The 17,405-nt window shown below is 46.9% G+C and overlaps 1 protein-coding gene across 1 annotated transcript in view; it reads right to left on the reverse strand.

Moving 5' to 3' along the window:
• Nucleotides 1–16,113, reverse strand: part of LOC110680850 (proline-rich protein 36) — a 578,332-nt gene extending 562,219 nt beyond the window's left edge. Inside the window, exon 1 of the mRNA XM_021856646.1 lies at nucleotides 12,902–16,113. Coding sequence (XP_021712338.1) covers nucleotides 12,902–13,255 — 354 coding nt within the window. The 5' untranslated portion in view covers nucleotides 13,256–16,113. The remainder of the gene's footprint in view (nucleotides 1–12,901) is intronic.
• Between the last annotated feature and the right edge of the window lie 1,292 nt (nucleotides 16,114–17,405).

A 17,405-nucleotide genomic window follows, 5' to 3' on the forward strand; every position in this document is an offset into this window, starting at 1 on the left:
TGGAGAGGACCAGAGTCCTCTGGAGAGACCAGAAGTCTCCTGGATGAGACCCAGAGTCTCTGGAAGAGACCAGAGTCTCTGGAGAGACCAGAGTCTCTGGAGAGGACCCAGAGTCTCTGGAGAGACCAGAGTCTCTGGAGAAGACCCAGAGTCTCTGGAGATGACGCAGAAGTCTCTGGAGAGACCAGAGTCTCTGGGAGAGAACCAGGAGTCTCTGGAAGAGACCAGAGTCTCTGGGAGAGGACCAGAGTCTCTGGATGAGGACCGAGGGAGACCAGGTCCTCTGGAGAGACCAGAGTCTCTGGAGAGACCAGAGTCTCTGGGAGACCAGGTCTGGGACCAGAGTCTCGGAGAGACCAGAGTCTCTGGAGAACCAGAGTCTCTGGAGAGACCAGAGTCTCTGGAGAGACCAGAGTCTCTGGAGAGACCAGAGTCTCTGGAGAGACCAGAGTCTCTGGAGAGACCAGAGTCTCTGGAGAGACCAGAGTCTCTGGAGAGACCAGAGTCTCTGGAGAGACCAGAGTCTCTGGAGAGACCAGAGTCTCTGGAGAGACCAGAGTCTCTGGAGAGACCAGAGTCTCTGGAGAGACCAGAGTCTCTGGAGAGACCAGAGTCTCTGGGACAGGGGAGAGACCAGAGTCTCTGGAGAGACCAGAGTCTCTGGAGAGACCAGAGTCTCTGGAGAGACCAGAGTCTCTGGAGAGACCAGAGTCTCTGGAGAGACCAGAGTCTCTGGAGAGACCAGAGTCTCTGGAGAGACCAGAGTCTCTGGAGAGACCAGAGTCTCTGGAGAGACCAGAGTCTCTGGAGAGACCAGAGTCTCTGGAGAGACCAGAGTCTCTGGAGAGACCAGAGTCTCTGGAGAGACCAGAGTCTCTGGAGAGACCAGAGTCTCTGGAGAGACCAGAGTCTCTGGAGAGACCAGAGTCTCTGGAGAGACCAGAGTCTCTGGAGAGACCAGAGTCTCTGGAGAGACCAGAGTCTCTGGAGAGACCAGAGTCTCTGGAGAGACCAGAGTCTCTGGAGAGACCAGAGTCTCTGGAGAGACCAGAGTCTCTGGAGAGACCAGAGTCTCTGGAGAGACCAGAGTCTCTGGAGAGACCAGAGTCTCTGGAGAGACCAGAGTCTCTGGAGAGACCAGAGTCTCTGGAGAGACCAGAGTCTCTGGAGAGACCAGAGTCTCTGGAGAGACCAGAGTCTCTGGAGAGACCAGAGTCTCTGGAGAGACCAGAGTCTCTGGAGAGACCAGAGTCTCTGGAGAGACCAGAGTCTCTGGAGAGACCAGAGTCTCTGGAGAGACCAGAGTCTCTGGAGAGACCAGAGTCTCTGGAGAGACCAGAGTCTCTGGAGAGACCAGAGTCTCTGGAGAGACCAGAGTCTCTGGAGAGACCAGAGTCTCTGGAGAGACCAGAGTCTCTGGAGAGACCAGAGTCTCTGGAGAGACCAGAGTCTCTGGAGAGACCAGAGTCTCTGGAGAGACCAGAGTCTCTTAGGAGTCCAGAGTCTCTTGGGAGACCAGAGTCTCTTGGGAGTCCAGAGTCTCTTGGGAGACCAGAGTCTCTTGGAAGACCAGAGCCTCTGGAGAGACCAGAGCCTCTTGAGAGCCCAGAGTCTCTGGAGAGACCATAGTCTTTGGAGAGACCAGATCTCTGGAGAGACCAGATCTCTGGAGAGACCAGAGTCTCTGGACAGCTCGAAATCTCTGAAAATCACAGAGTCTCTTTATATCCTTGAGTTCCTCTGCAAGAGCTTAGAGGCTCCAAAGAACCCTTCAGATCTGCGGTAGATTAATTACAATCAATTTGAGGAATGTTTCAACATTAAAGACTTCTTCGAAGTACTCAGACTTTTCCCAATGTAGGTCACTTGTTTCCAGAAACTGGTTCCCACTTTGTCCACATGCCCAACACATGCCGCCAGAAATTACACATTTCCATCTGCATGGCCGTCTGTCACTTGGCAGCACGCGCGCCTGCAGAAAGACCCTCCAAGCATTGCATAATCGACTTGCTCTTTCAAAAGCATCAACCGCGCTGCAGCTCACATCTTGATGGTCGTCGTCGTCGTCGGTAAAGAAATTTGCAATTTCTTTTACCCCTTCTTTTGCCTTCGGCCAACCATTACCCTCGTCACAGTAGATAGGTTGGTCGTTGGGCGCCACTTCATTTCGTTCTTCGATTCGCTGCTTAGCATCGAGCTGGAAACTGGTCCCGTATGACGAGTGTTGGTCATTTGCTTCTTGTGTTCGCGTCAACGCCGAAAACGCGGACATAAAAGGAACGGGAAAAAGGGCTAAAGGGTGAAGCGGAGTGTCTACGCTACCGTTATTTGCCTCTTTGTAACTTCCCGGTAGCACATCTTAACGGGTTAGGGTTGGATTTTGCTATTTCAGTGTTTTCAGTTGCGGTGAGAGTACTGGGCTTATGACCCTCCTAGAAACCAATGTAGGCTCGGTCATGTCGGAAATGGATGGGGTTAAATGTTTCATTAAACGTTCTGCGTTCGACTTTGAATGAAGGTTGAAGAATGTAACGGTTTTGGAGTTGCGGTTAGGGTCCACAGAGAGCGCTGGTGACCAGAGAAGCCTCCTGGAGACCAGAGAAGCCTCTGGAGACCAGAGAAGCCTCCTGGAGACCAGAGAAGCCTCTGGAGACCAGAGAAGCCTCTGGAGACCAGAGAAGCCTCTGGAGACCAGAGAAGCCTCTGGAGACCAGAGAAGTCTCTGGAGACCAGAGAAGCCTCTGGAGACCAGAGAAGTCTCTGGAGACCAGAGAAGTCTCTGGAGACCAGAGAAGTCTCTGGAGACCAGAGAAGTCTCTGGAGACCAGAGAAGTCTCTGGAGACCAGAGAAGTCTCTGGAGACCAGAGAAGTCTCTGGAGACCAGAGAAGTCTCTGGAGACCAGAGAAGTCTCTGGAGACCAGAGAAGTCTCTGGAGACCAGAGAAGTCTCTGGAGACCAAAAAAGCTTCTGGAGCCAGAGAGCCTCTAGAGACCAAAGAAGCTTCTGGAGCCAGAGAGCCTCTAGAGACCAAAGAAGCTTCTGGAGCCAGAGAGCCTCTAGAGACCAGAGAGCCTCTGGAGACCAGAGAGCCTCTGGAGACCAGAGAGCCTCTGGAGACCAGAGAGCCTCTGGAGACCAGAGAGCCTCTGAAGACCAGAGAGCCTCTGGAGACCAGAGAGCTTCTGGGTCCAGAGAAGCCTCTGGAGACCGGAAAAGCGACTGGAGAACCAAAGAAGTCTCTGATGGACATCAATTTTAACAGATTCCAGATACCTATTACTTCTGAGTTTGACGACCACTATATTTTAGAAAATCTGTTGATCCAACATTATTCTAGAAACTCGCAGCTCATGAAAAGCGCAAACCATGCAATTATCGATTTCTGGCAAAAACCTCATTCGACAACATCCACCGAAGCTCGCTCCGACTGGTGTAACTCTAACGAAATGCCAACCCCAAAATTTGCAATCCACTTCCCGGAGTTTTGCGACGGCTTTTGACGGCTCAGCGGTACAAATTCGCAGTAGTGTCTGCGTGTACAGCAGCTATTTATCGAAGCGCCATCTACCTCCCCCACTCCATGCGATTTGTGCAGCGGGAAAGGTGGCAAATTGCATCCACCGTGCATTTGAGTGCAGAACCAGGCAACCGGAGCGCACACAATTTCGTAATTGCTGCCACATTTTCATTAATTACCGGTTGTGACATCCATTTAATATCCATTTCCCGGGCTGCTCTCGCACAGTTGCGTCAACTGGCTTTTCTGTGTCAGTCGTCAGCGCTTCGGACGCAACAAGGACGGTTGCAAATTCCAGCGATTCGGGAGAATGGGAACCGTTGTCGGGCTGGACTTTTCGAAAGGGCCTAACTGCATATTCGAATGCTTCAAATCGACTTCGACTGAATAAGTGCCCAGATTGGGTACCAAATCCTCAGATATTCTCTGAAAACTTTCTTCCTAATCGGATAATACACTGAGAAAAATCTCTCTTCCGACCCTTTCTGAAAATCACCCCCGAATATCTGCATATTTCATATTGACACCGATATTGATTCAACTTTCATCCGCAATCGAAGGCGGCCTTTGTTTTCCCACACAGACTGCGTTTGCTGTGATGTCAGCTCGCCGCCATATGACAGGTGGATATACACTCAGAAAAAAATCCTCCTAAACAAAACTGGACCGCCGCAACCGATGATTATCGGTCGAAAAACCGGCGCTGTCGGTGACTTTGTATGCTTGTGTGTGTGACCATGTGACAAACTACCTATCAGACGCGTCCAATGACCGACCGCCCGGTGTAAAACACTAATTTGCTGGTAATTTATTCAATCGGAATCGCTTTGTTCCGTGTTTCGCCGAGTAAACGCGGGCGCCCACTGCGACGTAGGTATAGATATGTTTAGGCGAGGCATGTTTGTGCTGAGAAGTTTACGCCGCGGTAATGTCGCTCTAGATATCGGTCTACATCAGGGGGTTTACGGAGGGGGGCGGTCTTAGCCAAGCGCGAGTGCGTGCGATAATGGGTGTTTAGTTGATAACCTGAGTGTGATATGTGTCGGGAGTTATCTCAATAGGTTAATCGGAAATCGGGGAGAATGCGTTGTTCTAGGGTTGTTAATGGGATTGGTCAACACCATTTCAACAGGGATAGATTAACATAATCGATCAATGGTTGGTTGGGATTGCCCTTAGTAGCGATTGAGATACTTCCCAGGATTCTTGTTGACGTTGCTTCTCAGAATTATGGTTTGGGAACCTCTACTCAGGATTCCGATTGAGAATCCCTTCTCAGGATTCAGTTTTGGAATCTCTTTCAGGATTCCGTTTATGAATCTCTTCTAATGATTTCCTTAGCGGATCCCTGTTCAGGATTATATTTGGGAGACCAGACAAACCTCTGGAGAGCAGAGAAGTCTATCAAGACCAGAGAAGCCTCTGGAGCTAGAAAAGCCTCTGGGAAGCAGAGAAGCCTCTGGAGAGAGGAGAAGTGTCTGGAGACCAAAGAAGCCTCTGGAGAGAAGATAAGTTTCTTAAGACCAAAGAAGCCTTTGGAGACCAGAGAAGCCTCTGAAGTCTCTGGAAAACAGATAAGTCTATCAAGACCAGCCTCTAGAGCTAGAACCTTTCGGAGACCAGAAGAGCCTCCTGCAACCAAAGAAGCCTCTGGATACCACCTTTGGAGAACAGAGAAGCCTCTGGAGACCAGAGAAGCATCGGAACCGGAGGGTCTCTGCAGATGACAGAGCTTCTGAAGATCAGAGAAGCCTCCAGAGACCAGAGAAACCTCTGGGCCAGAGAAGTCTATCAAGATCAGAGAAGCCTATGGAACTAAAAAAGCCTCTGGAGAGCAGAGAAGTCTCTGGATACCAGAGAAGCCTCTGAAGCCAGAGAAGCCTCTGGAGAGCAGATACTTTTCTTAAGACCAAAGAAGCCTCTGGAGAGCAGAGAAGCCCCTGAAGCCAGAGAAGCCTCTGGAGAACAGATAAGTCTATCAAGATCAGAAAAGCCTCTGGAGCTAGAACCCTTCGGAGAACAGAAAAGCCTACCGAAAACAGAGCAGAAGCCTGTGGGGACCACAAAAGCCTTTAGAGACCTCAGAAAAGCCACTGGACACCAGAGAAGCTTCGACACCAGAGAGGCTCTGGAGACCGGAGAGTCTCTGGATATCAGAAAGTCTCTGGGAACCGAAGGGTCTCTGCAGACCACAGAGCCTCTTAAGATCAGAGAAGCCTCCGGAGACCAGAGAAGCCTCTAGAGACCAAAGAAATCTCTGGAGACCAGAGAAGCATCGACACCAGAGAGCCTGTGGAGACCGGAGTCTCTGGAGACCAGAAAGTCTCTGGAAACCTGAGGATCTCTGCAGATTACAGAGCCTCTGAAGATCAGAGAAGCCTCTGGAGACCAGAGAAGCCTCTAGAGACCAAAGAAGTCTCTGGAGACCAGAGTAGCTTCGACACCAGAGAGCCTCTGGAGACCGGAGTCTCTGGAGACCAGAATGTCTCTGGAAACCTGAGGATCTCTGCAGATTACAGAGCCTCTGAAGATCAGAGAAGCCTCTGGACACCAGAGAAGCCTCTGGAGACCAGAGAAGCCTCTAGAGACCAAAGAAGTCTCTGGAGACCAGAGTAGCTTCGACACCAGAGAGCCTCTGGAGACCGGAGTCTCTGGAGACCAGAATGTCTCTGGAAACCTGAGGATCTCTGCAGATTACAGAGCCTCTGAAGATCAGAGAAGCCTCTGGACACCAGAGAAGCCTCTGGAGACCAGAGAAGCCTCTAGAGACCAAAGAAATCTCTGGAGACTAGAGAAGCTTTTGGAGACCAGAGAAGCTTCGACTTCAGAAAGCCTCTGGAGACCAGAGAAGCCTCTGGAGACCGGAAAGTCTCTGGAAATCAGAAAGTCCCTGGGAACCGAAGGGTCTCTGCAGATTACAGAGCCTCTGAAGATCAGAGAAGCCTCCGGAGACCAGAGAAGCCACTGGAGACCAAAGAAATCTCTGGAGACCAGAGAAGCCTTTGGAGACCGGAGAAGCTTCGACACCAGAGAGCCTTTGGAGACCGGAGAGTCTCTAGTAATCAGAAAGTCTTTGGAAACCGGAGGATCTCTGCAGATCACAGAGCCTCTTAAGATCAGAGAAATCTCCGGAGACCCAAGAATCCTCTGAAGATCAAAGAAGTCTCTGGGGACCAGAGAAGCCTTTGGAGACTAAAGAAGCTTCGACACCAGAGAGCCTCTGGAGACCGGAGAGTCTCTGGAAATCAGAAAGTCTCCGGAAACCGAAGGGTCTCTGCAGATCACAGAGCCTCTTATGATCAGAGAAGCGTCCGGAGACCAGAGAAGCCTCTAAGACTAAGAAAGCCTCTGGAGACCATAGAAGTCTCTGAAGACCAGAGAAGTCTCCGGAGACCAGAGAAGTCTCTGGAGACCAGAGAAGTCTCTGGAGACCAGAGAAGTCTCTGGAGACCAGAGAAGTCTCTGGAGACCAGAGAAGTCTCTGGAGACCAGAGAAGTCTCTGGAGACCAGAGAAGTCTCTGGAGACCAGAGAAGTCTCTGGAGACCAGAGAAGTCTCTGGAGACCAGAGAAGTCTCTGGAGACCAGAGAAGTCTCTGGAGACCAGAGAAGTCTCTGGAGACCAGAGAAGTCTCTGGAGACCAGAGAAGTCTCTGGAGACCAGAGAAGTCTCTGGAGACCAGAGAAGTCTCTGGAGACCAGAGAAGTCTCTGGAGACCAGAGAAGTCTCTGGAGACCAGAGAAGTCTCTGGAGACTAGAGAAGTCTCTGGAGACCAGAGAAGTCTCTGGAGACCAGAGAAGTCTCTGGAGACCAGAGAAGTCTCTGGAGACCGGAGAAGTCTCTGCAGACCAGAGAAGTCTCTGGACACCAGAGAAGATTCCGATTGGAAAACCCTTTGCAGTATTCGGTTTTAGAATCCCTTTTCAGGATTTTGTTTAGAAATCCCTCCTAGAAGTTCTGTTCAGAAATCCCTTTTCAGGATTACGTTTGGGAATCGCTTCTCAAGATTTCATTTGAGATTTCTTCTTACGATTGCGTCGGGTAAGCCCTTCTCAGGATTCCGTTTGGGAATCCTTAAGATTCTGTTGAAGAAATTCTCAGAATTCTGATATGAAGTCCTTCTCATGATACCATTTTAAATTTGATTATCCCTTAAGGTTTCGTCTGAGAATCTTTTCTCAGAATTTCGCTTGGCAATCATTTCTAAGGACTCTATTGGGAATCCCTTCTCAGGATCTTTGTTTGAAATCTTCTTCAGGATTCGATTTCATATTTAGGAATCCTTCTCAGGATTCCTGTTTAGTCCTTTTGGTAATTTTGTATGGAGTTCTTTTCAATGTGCCGTTCGAAAGCCTTCTCAGGCTTACCAATCGGAATTCATCCCGTTAAGAATCCTTCTCAGTATACCGTTAGGAATCTATCACGGTATTCCATCCTGAATCCGCTCACTTTGGAATCCTTCTTAGGATTGCCTTTGGAATCTTTCTAACGATTCCGTTTGAAATCCTTTCAAAGATTTTGTTTTGAATCTAAAGATTTCTATGAAATCTCTTGCAAGGATTTCTGTCAAATTCCTTGCAAGGACTTCTGTCAAATTTCTTGGAAACGTTTCTATCAAATTTCTTGAAAACATTTCTGTCAAATCCTTTGCAAGGATTTCTGTGAAATCCTTTAGAAGAATTTTTGTGAAATCCCTCAGAAGATTTTTTATGAAATCCATGAGAAGAATTTTTGTGAAATCCCTTCCAAGGATTTCTGGGAAATCCCTTCCAAGGATTTCTGGAAAATCCCTTCCAAGGATTTCTGGGAAATCCCTTCCAAGAGACCAGAGAAGTCTCTGGAGACCAGAGAAGTCTCTGGAGACCAGAGAAGTCTCTGGAGACCAGAGAAGTCTCTGGAGACCAGAGAAGTCTCTGGAGACCAGAGTAGTCTCTGGAGACCAGAGAAGTCTCTGGAGACCAGAGAAGTCTCTGGAGACCAGAGAAGTCTCTGGAGACCAGAGAAGTCTCTGGAGACCAGAGAAGTGAAGTCTCTGGAGACCAGAGAAGTCTCTGGAGACCAGAGAAGTCTCTGGAGACCAGAGAAGTCTCTGGAGACCAGAGAAGTTTGTGGAGACCAGAGAAGTTTGTGGAGACCAGAGAAGTCTCTGGAAACCAGAGAACTCTCTGGAGACAGAGAAGTCTCTGGAGACCAGAGAAGTCTCTGGAGACCAGAGAAGTTTTTTCGCGATTCCGTATGGAAATCTCTCCTCAAGATTCCGTTTGAGAAACGCAGGTTGCTGATTTGAAGTCCTTCTCAGTATACCGTTAGGAATCGATCACGATATTCCATCCTGAATCCGCTCACTTTGGAATCCTTCTTAGGATTGCCTTTGGAATCTTTCTAACGATTCCGTTTGCAATCCTTTCAAAGATTTCGTTTTGAATCTAAAGATTTTTATGAAATCTCTTGCAAGGATTTCTGTCAAATTCCTTGCAAGGATTTCTGTCAAATTCTTTGAAAATGTTTCTGTCAAATTTCTTGGAAATGTTTCTATCAAATTTCTTGAAAACATTTCTGTCAAATCCTTTAGAAGATTTTTTGTGAAATCCCTCAGAAGAACTTTTATGAAATCCACGAGAAGAATTTTTGTGAAATCCCTTAGAAGGATTTTTGTGAAATCTCTTAGAAGAATTTCTGTGAAATCGCCTAAAAGGATTTCTGAGAAATCCCTTACAAGGAAATCTGGGAAATCCCTTCCAAGGATTTCTGGGAAATCCCTTCCAAGAATTTCTGGGAAATCCCTTCCAAGGATTTCTTGGAAATCCCTTACAAAGATTTCTGGGAAATTTCTTAGAAGGATTTCTGGGAAAACCCTTCCAAGGATTTCTGAGAAATCCCTTACAAGGATTTCTGGGAAATCCTTTATAAGGATTTCTGGGAAATCTATTACAAGGATTTCTGGGAAATCTATTACAAGGATTTCTGGGAAATCCTTTACAAGGATTTCTGCAAAATCCCTTACAAGGATTTCTGAGAAATCCTTTACAAAGATTTCTGGGAAATCCCGTACAAAAATTTGTGGGAAATCCCGTACAAAAATTTGTGGGAAATCCCTTCCAAAGATTTCTGGGAAATCCCTTCCAAGGATTTCTGGGAAATCTCTTCCAAGGATTTCTGGGAAATCCCTTCCAAGGATTTCTGGGAAATCCCTTCCAAGGATTTCTGGGAAATCCCTTCCAAGGATTTCTGGGAAATCCCTTCCAAGGATTTCTGGGAAATCCCTTCCAAGGATTTCTGGGAAATTCCTTCCAAGGATTTCTGGGAAATCCCTTCCAAGGATTTCTGGGAAATCCTGTACAAAGATTTCTGGGAAATACCGTACAAAAATTTCTGGGAAATCCCGTGCAAAAATTTCTGGGAAATCCTTGACAAGAATTTTTGGGAAATTACTTACTAGAATTTCTGGGAAATTACTTACTAGAATTTCAGGGAAATCCCTTCCAAGGATTTCTTGGGAAATCTCTTTCAAGGATTTCTGGGAAATTTCTTAGAAGGATTTCTGGGAAAATCCTTACAAGGATTTCTGAGAAATCCCTTACAAGGATTTCTGATACATCCCTTCCAAAGATTTCTGGGAAATCTATTACAAGGATTTATGGAAAAATTCCTTCCAAGGATTTCTGGAAAATTCCTTCCAAGGATTTCTGGAAAATTCCTTCCAAGGATTTCTGGTTAATCCCTTCCTAAGATTTCTGTGAAATATTTCTGGGAGATCCGTTCCAAAGATTTCTGGGAGATCCTTTCCTAAGATTTCTGGGAAATCCCTTCCAAGGATTTCTGGAAAATCCCTTACAAGGATGTCTTGGAAAATCCTTACAAGGATTTCTGAGAAATCCCTTACAAGGATTTCTGGTAAATCCCTTCCAAGGATTTCTGGGAAATCTATTACAAGGATTTCTGGAAAAAAAATTTCCAAGGATTTCTGGAAAATTCCTTCCAAGGATTTCTGGGAAATCCATTCCAAGGATTTCTGGAAAATCCCTTCCAAGGATTTCTGGGAGATCCCTTCCAAGGATTTCTGGGAAATCCCTTCCAAGGATTTCTGGGAAATCCCTTCCAAGGATTTTTGTGAAATCCCTTCCAAGGATTTTGTGAAATACCTTTCAACGATTTCTGGGAAACCCCTTTCAACGATTTCTGGGAAACCCCTTCCAAGGATTTCTGGGAAATCCCTTCCAAGGATTCCTTGGAAATCCCTTCCAAGGATTCCTTGGAAATCCCTTCCAAGGATTCCTTGGAAATCCCTTCCAAGGATTCCTTGGAAATCCCTTCCAAGGATTCCTTGGAAATCCCTTCCAAGAATTCCTTGGAAATCTCTTCCTAGGATTCCTAGGAAATCCCTTCCAAGGATTCCTTGGAAATCCCTTCCAAGGATTCCTTGGAAATCCCTTCCAAGGATTCCTTGGAAATCCCTTCCAAGGATTCCTTGGAAATCCCTTCCAAGAATTCCTTGGAAATCCCTTCCAAGGATTTCTTGGAAATCCCTTCCAAGGATTCCTTAGAAATCCCTTCCAAGGATTCCTTGCAAATCCTTCACAAAGATTTCTGTGTTTATAAATCGCTTACAAGGATTTTTGGGAAATCCCTTCCAAGGATTTCTGGGGAATTCCTTAACAAGGATTTATGTGAAATCCCTCACAAGGATTTTTGCGGAACCCTTCATAAAGGTTTCAGTGAAACACTTCACAAAGGATTCTAAGAAATCCTTCTAAAGAATTTCTTTGAAATCCTTCCCAAGAATTTCCTTGAATCTTCCTCAAGAATTCTGGCGAAATCCTTCTCAATCATTTCTATAAAATCCTTCACAAGGATACCTAATAAATCCCTTACAAGGATTTCTATGGAATCCTTAACAAGGATTTCAAAGAAATTCTTCAAAATGATTTAAATGAAATTCTTCAAAATGATTTCTATGAAATCCATCACAAGGATTTTTGGAAATCCTTCACAAGATTTTGTATGAAATGCTTCATAAGGATTGGCAATCAATTCTTTCAACGATAAAAACTTTCTGAGAATTCCAAAGAGATTTTTCTGTGGGTTTTGATGAAATTCTCTTCTGGAAATTCTTATGAAATCCTTTTTAGGTTTTTGATGAAATCTTTCGATGAATTACGAGAAAATCTTTATGATTTTGATAAAGTCCTTGTCAGGAGTTCAATGAAATTCATCTCAGAATTTCGACGAAATCACTCTCAGAATACCAATGAAGTTCTTCTCAGCATTGCTATGGAATCCTTCTAGGGATGTCAATAGAACCCTTTTGAGGATTTCAATGCAATCTTTCTAAATATTTTGAATTAAACCTTCTCATGATTTCCCTGAAATCATTCTCCTGATTTCGGTCTTCAGGATTTCGGTAAAAGCATTCTGAGCATTTCGGTAAAATGCTTCTCAGGGTTTCGATGCAATCCTTTTCAAGATTTCAGTCAAATTCTAATTAGGATTGCGAGGAAATACTGCTGATGATTACAATGCAATCCTTCTGAGGATTTCGTTGCAATCCTTCCCACGATTTCGATGAAATGATGCTTTCGATTAGGAATCTTTGTCAGGATTTTGTTATAAGGATCTCAAAAGTATACTCTAGGTATTCATATGGAGGCATTCCGAGGATTTAAATGAAATACTGTTCAGGATTTTGAAGAAATTCTTCTTAAGATTTCAAAGAGATTCATATAACGATTTCGACGATATCCTTTTTTTATGATTTATCTGAACTCCCACTCAGGAAAGCTTCGTATCTCTACCTATGATGTCTATGTACGATGTCTCTGAAATCTACTTTAGAACTTCTCTGAAATCGCACTAAGAATTTCAATGAAATCTTGCTGAGACTTCTCTCTAAAATCACTCTCAGGATTTGTCTGTGAATGCTCTCAAGAGCATTTTAAAATCATGTTAGGATTTCTTAGGAATTCTTTGTAGAATTTAACTTATATACTTCCCATGATTTGTAGGTTTTTGCTGAAATGTTATCCAGCGTTAAAAACGTTTATCCACAGTCGAACAATTTCCTACGAATAAAAACTGTTTCGGCCACGTCCAGACAACTGATGACACTTTCAATGACAAACCAATTCAATTAAGTTCCGCAGACTCGTTGGACGCCACTTCGATGCACTTTCCAGAACTTCGCTTCAGAACGTCCGAGCTTTTCCCCAAATCTTTCTCAAAAAGGCACAAAATCTCTTTATCTTTTCATATACAAACTCTAAAATAAGTAAGAAATCGTAGTACACAGGTTTGTATCGGCCACGTCCTGGCAACTTTTTCAAGAATTCGTTAAAAGAAGTCCCAGGAAACCCCTCAATCAACAGAAATAACCATTCCACATACCTCCAGGTCCTCGTACGACTTGAACGCGAGGATGGCGAACCCGTCCACGATGTCCTCCTCCAGGATCGGCGAGGGATCCTTCTCCTTCCGCTTCCGGCGCACCGTCGGCCTCGGCGGTTTCTCCCGACTGATCGGCACGTCCTCGTCGGCACTGTCGTCCGGATCGAATCCGGGGCCGCCGATTCCGCCACCTCCACCACCACCCCCGGCACTCGAGGCAGCCGCTCCGGCAGCGGCTGCAGTACCATCGGCGGCGGCAGCGGCGGCATCCTTATCCCGCTCGGCTATCATACGTTGGGCCCGTTCCCGTCGTTTGTTGCGCTGCTTGCTCTGCTGCCTTACATCTATTTCCATGGCTCGATCACCCCGCCGCAGTTGGGATGCATTATTGGCCGCGAGGTGCTTCTGCTTCCGAATGCGGTTGTGGCATTTGCGGCTTCGAGAACTTTGGACACAGAGACAGACGGGAACGCGGAAATTTCTTCTTTTCTTTTTAGCACTAGAGAACTTCTCTTAGGAGAGCACTGATTCCGCGATTCCGACCGGAGGCAAATATTTCTTTATTTTCCTAATTTTTTCCAGTTGACAAGCGCGATGTTGTCAATCGATTTCAGATAACAATGGAGAGACGGACACGCACACCACTCTATTGCACCCACTTTTTCAGCAGGAGGATGATGATGATATACACACGCACCGTATTCGCACTCGAGCACTGGACCTCTTCGCCGATTTGGCTTCTTCTTCTCTTTTACTTCGATTTTTCGGCCCTCGAATTCATTGACACGGATGGTGTTGCTCACTCGCGCGGATTTGATTGATTATTCGGCACTGGGTAGCTCTTAAAAAAAAAAGAAGCTCTTCTTCTTGGGTCGGACGACGAAGACGAGAACGGGACACACGCACACCACAGTACGGTTAACGGGGCGACCGCGCGAGGATCTCTTCCTGCGTAATTCGAATCGAGTATTTCTCCGAAAAACTTCTTTCGCACTTTTCACGACTTTTCAGACATCGACCTCATCGAGCGAAACCACTTCCGGCAAATCTCTTCCGCCGAGTCAGCGTTTCAATCACTGCGCCGCCTTCCACTGGATTTGCTTGCTGGCCGCCTAATGCCCTTCTTCTTGCTTCGGTTTCTTCACAATACACATATGTGTAAACACAAACTACGGATGAAACGGCAATCCGTCCCGAATGAAACCCAATGGCGGAACGCAACTTTGGCCCGTCGTGTGTCTTCTTCACTGGATTGTGCACAACGACCCGCTCTGTCAACTCTTCCCAATCTCGATGCTTCCGACTCCCGACGCGTGATTTGTAACCAACTCTGGGCTTCCGACTTCTTTTCTCTCGAACGCAAAACGGGGCCCTCCACGGATTCGATTCACCAAATGGAGGAGAGCACTACACTAAGAGCCCCCGATTTGCACACGGGACTTGCACAATGCCGTCAGCACCTTCTTCACCTCCGCTCGCACCGCTGGTACACACAGCTTGTGCGATCCGCAAAGAACCTTCACTCGACGAAAAAATCAACCCGAATTCGGACTCGAAGGTTCCCGTTTCACTTCCAGTTGCGTTTGGACGAAAAACCCGCACCTAGATATCGTTTTGATTGGACTTCGTTTGCGGAAACATGATTTTCTTCGATTTGTACACAGTTTTTTCCTTGCTTTGCTTTTGCCTATCGAGGGGGTTGGTTGATTTGGTTTGAGGAGACCACAGTCTCGAGAGTAGTAGCAGCACCTCTCAGGCGTTGCACCAATACCGACGCGTGGATTCTGTGGGCAACGCGAGTTCTGACGATAGGCCGTCGTCGCACAACTACAGCGCTGGCGGCTTCATGCAAAACTTCACACGCTTCTTGCTTCTTCTTCCACTGCTGCTGCTACTGCTGATACTACCAACACTGCTTCAGGACGCGTGTGCGGTGTGTGTTTGTACACAGATTGTCTGACTGACAAGTTGGCCGATACGGGACGGGTTTTTCCTTGGATGCAGCAGCAATCCGTAATCTACCCCCGGAACCGTGAATTCACTCACAAATCGTCGAAAAACCATTCACCAGCTTCACCACTGTCACTGTCACTGAAACTGCTGGTCACACTGCTTCACATCACGACCATGGCTCCGCGAAGAAACTATCCCCTTACAGACCATTCACGTCTTACGTTCTGCTTCAATGACGACCATCTAGTAAGCCGTGCATGAGCCTTCGGTGACACACGAGGGGTCGCGCCGAAGGGGGCAGCGAACGAGGGGCACAAAGCTTGCACATCAAAAGGTTATTAACACTCTCTAATCGCTCGTTCCTGCTTGTCCACTGTTCGCAAACTTGTTGGGCGATCTTTTCGACTGCAGTTTTCGCTCGCTGATTGATTATTACTCAATTTCACTGGTTCAGTTTTCCTCGATATGACATTTCGAGTGCATGGAAAATTTCCTGCTTGAACATTTTTTTTTTTCTATTCGATCGTTCCAATCCGTTGGTTGGATCAAGAGTTTTCTCCTGACGGTGGACACTCTTCTCTTGGCGCACTCACATCGGCACAGCGCTCGATGAAAACACACAATACTGCCAACATAAGCAGCGCGGCGAATCGAAACGCACGTCACACCTCTACAGTGGCAATCGCCGCACGAGTGCTATAACCAATACACTCGCGCACTTTGACGGGCGTCGTCGTCGCCTGCTTCGTTCAGGGATGATGGACCGCCAGCAGCGGCGGGCAACACTGGCACTCTTGTTGTTGTATATATCCGTCTCACAGGGCCTTCTGCCTTTGCACGTACGCAAAAGGGGTTCCACACACAAAACACACACCACTAACCAGGAGCGAGCGCCCTGCCGCTTCGCACCTTTGCACACCCCTCTTTCCTCTTCTTTCGTTTGCTTCCAAGTGAAAATTGTCCGTGGTTGTTTTCGACAGTCCCGGATTTTCCGATCCGTCCCGATTGATTTGGGTTCGATTTACTGCGCGGAACCGATCGGTAACACGGTCCGACCGGGCGGAAAACGGTTGCTCAATTGATGGCACGTCACTTTGGGCACTTTCTGTCGGAAATTGGCCGTCCAAATCGGGGACAACCCTGCAGAAACGAGAAACCGATCGTCTGTCGTCGTCCTCTTACAATAGTGGCTCGCTCTCGTACACGGGAGACAAAGAAATTTCAGTCTGGTCACAGAGCGATTTGACGCCGCACGGTTGGCAGCAATGGCTTCGGTACTTCAGCAGCATAAACCAGTGCCACCGAACCAAGCCCAACCAATTCATTCCGCTTGCTTCCATTGACGGCAATGCAAATCGATTAACAACAATCCCCTTTGAATGGTCCCAGCAGGCAGCCCTGCTTCACTCAAAGCAGGGCTGTCACACACACCACCAAGCAGCCCCTCAGCTTGGCATCTGTCATTTTTTGACGTCTCCTCCCAATTCCATTTCAACGCTACAAGGTTGGCAGCCTGGCGGCTCTGTCCTTGCATTCGTTTGTTTCGTTTTTTTTCTGTTCTGCCTCCTCCACTGGAGAGGGTTCTGATTCTGAACCACCGCAAAGCCGTCGTCGTCGTTTTTCGTCGTCGGCCAGTAGTTGATTAATTTCGACTCATTAAATAACTCGAGAGCGAGGAATACTTGAAATTACATACTGGCCCGCCACTCGCTTCTCTGACGTTCTCCTTCGACCGGGTTAAATTTGATTCAATTATCCGCTTCATGCTTATCCTCGACGACTTCTGCGTTCCCATGTTTCTATTTCGGGGGGTTTTACGCTCCTTCCAGAAACATCACGCATTGCATAGGTAGGGTGTTTCTCTCTTCTCGTCGCATCAAAGCAACCTCTGCCAGTTGCCGCCGTCGCCGCCGGACGAGGCAAACATTCTTCCGCACAATCCAAGCAGGCGGAATCTTGGTGGATTTTTTGCACTCGCCTCCTTTGATTATGTTCGAGTGCGAAAGGATTACAGAATCATCTTGATGCTCGATGATCGACTGTTGCTTTTGTCACTCACTTTTTAGTGAGTGACAAAAAAAAAGAATAGAACATATTGATTTCCTCTGCTGCTTTTTTTCGCCGGTGCGGGTGTTGATTGACATCTCGCTTGCTGCTCGTCGAGGAGGCAATAAATATCGGCTATCTGATGTTTGGCGGGGCGATATGTTGCTAATGTTCGTGTTGTCACGCTTTCGTGAAATTTGCTGAGCAATCACTTCCATACAGAAAGACGTTTGCACAATTCTCGCGCTAGCGTTGGCAAATTAGCGGGTAATGTGTGGATTGGGAATTTGATGGTGTCAATTTAAAGTGTGCGCACTGTTTACATTGGCACTTGATTTGGGCCAGCGCCGTTTGGATCATTGATCGAAGACGTCGAGCATATAAACGCCTACTGAGTTAACTGGATCGAATTGGTGCTCTACGGTTTGCATGTGGCGGGTTCTGAGGAAGAAGAGTAAACTATTTCTTGATAGTAGACACAGGTCTGTAGATTCTGCTTTGAAGG

The sequence above is a fragment of the Aedes aegypti genome, chromosome 1 (genome assembly GCF_002204515.2).
Source record: "Aedes aegypti strain LVP_AGWG chromosome 1, AaegL5.0 Primary Assembly, whole genome shotgun sequence".
Taxonomy (NCBI): domain Eukaryota; kingdom Metazoa; phylum Arthropoda; class Insecta; order Diptera; family Culicidae; genus Aedes; species Aedes aegypti.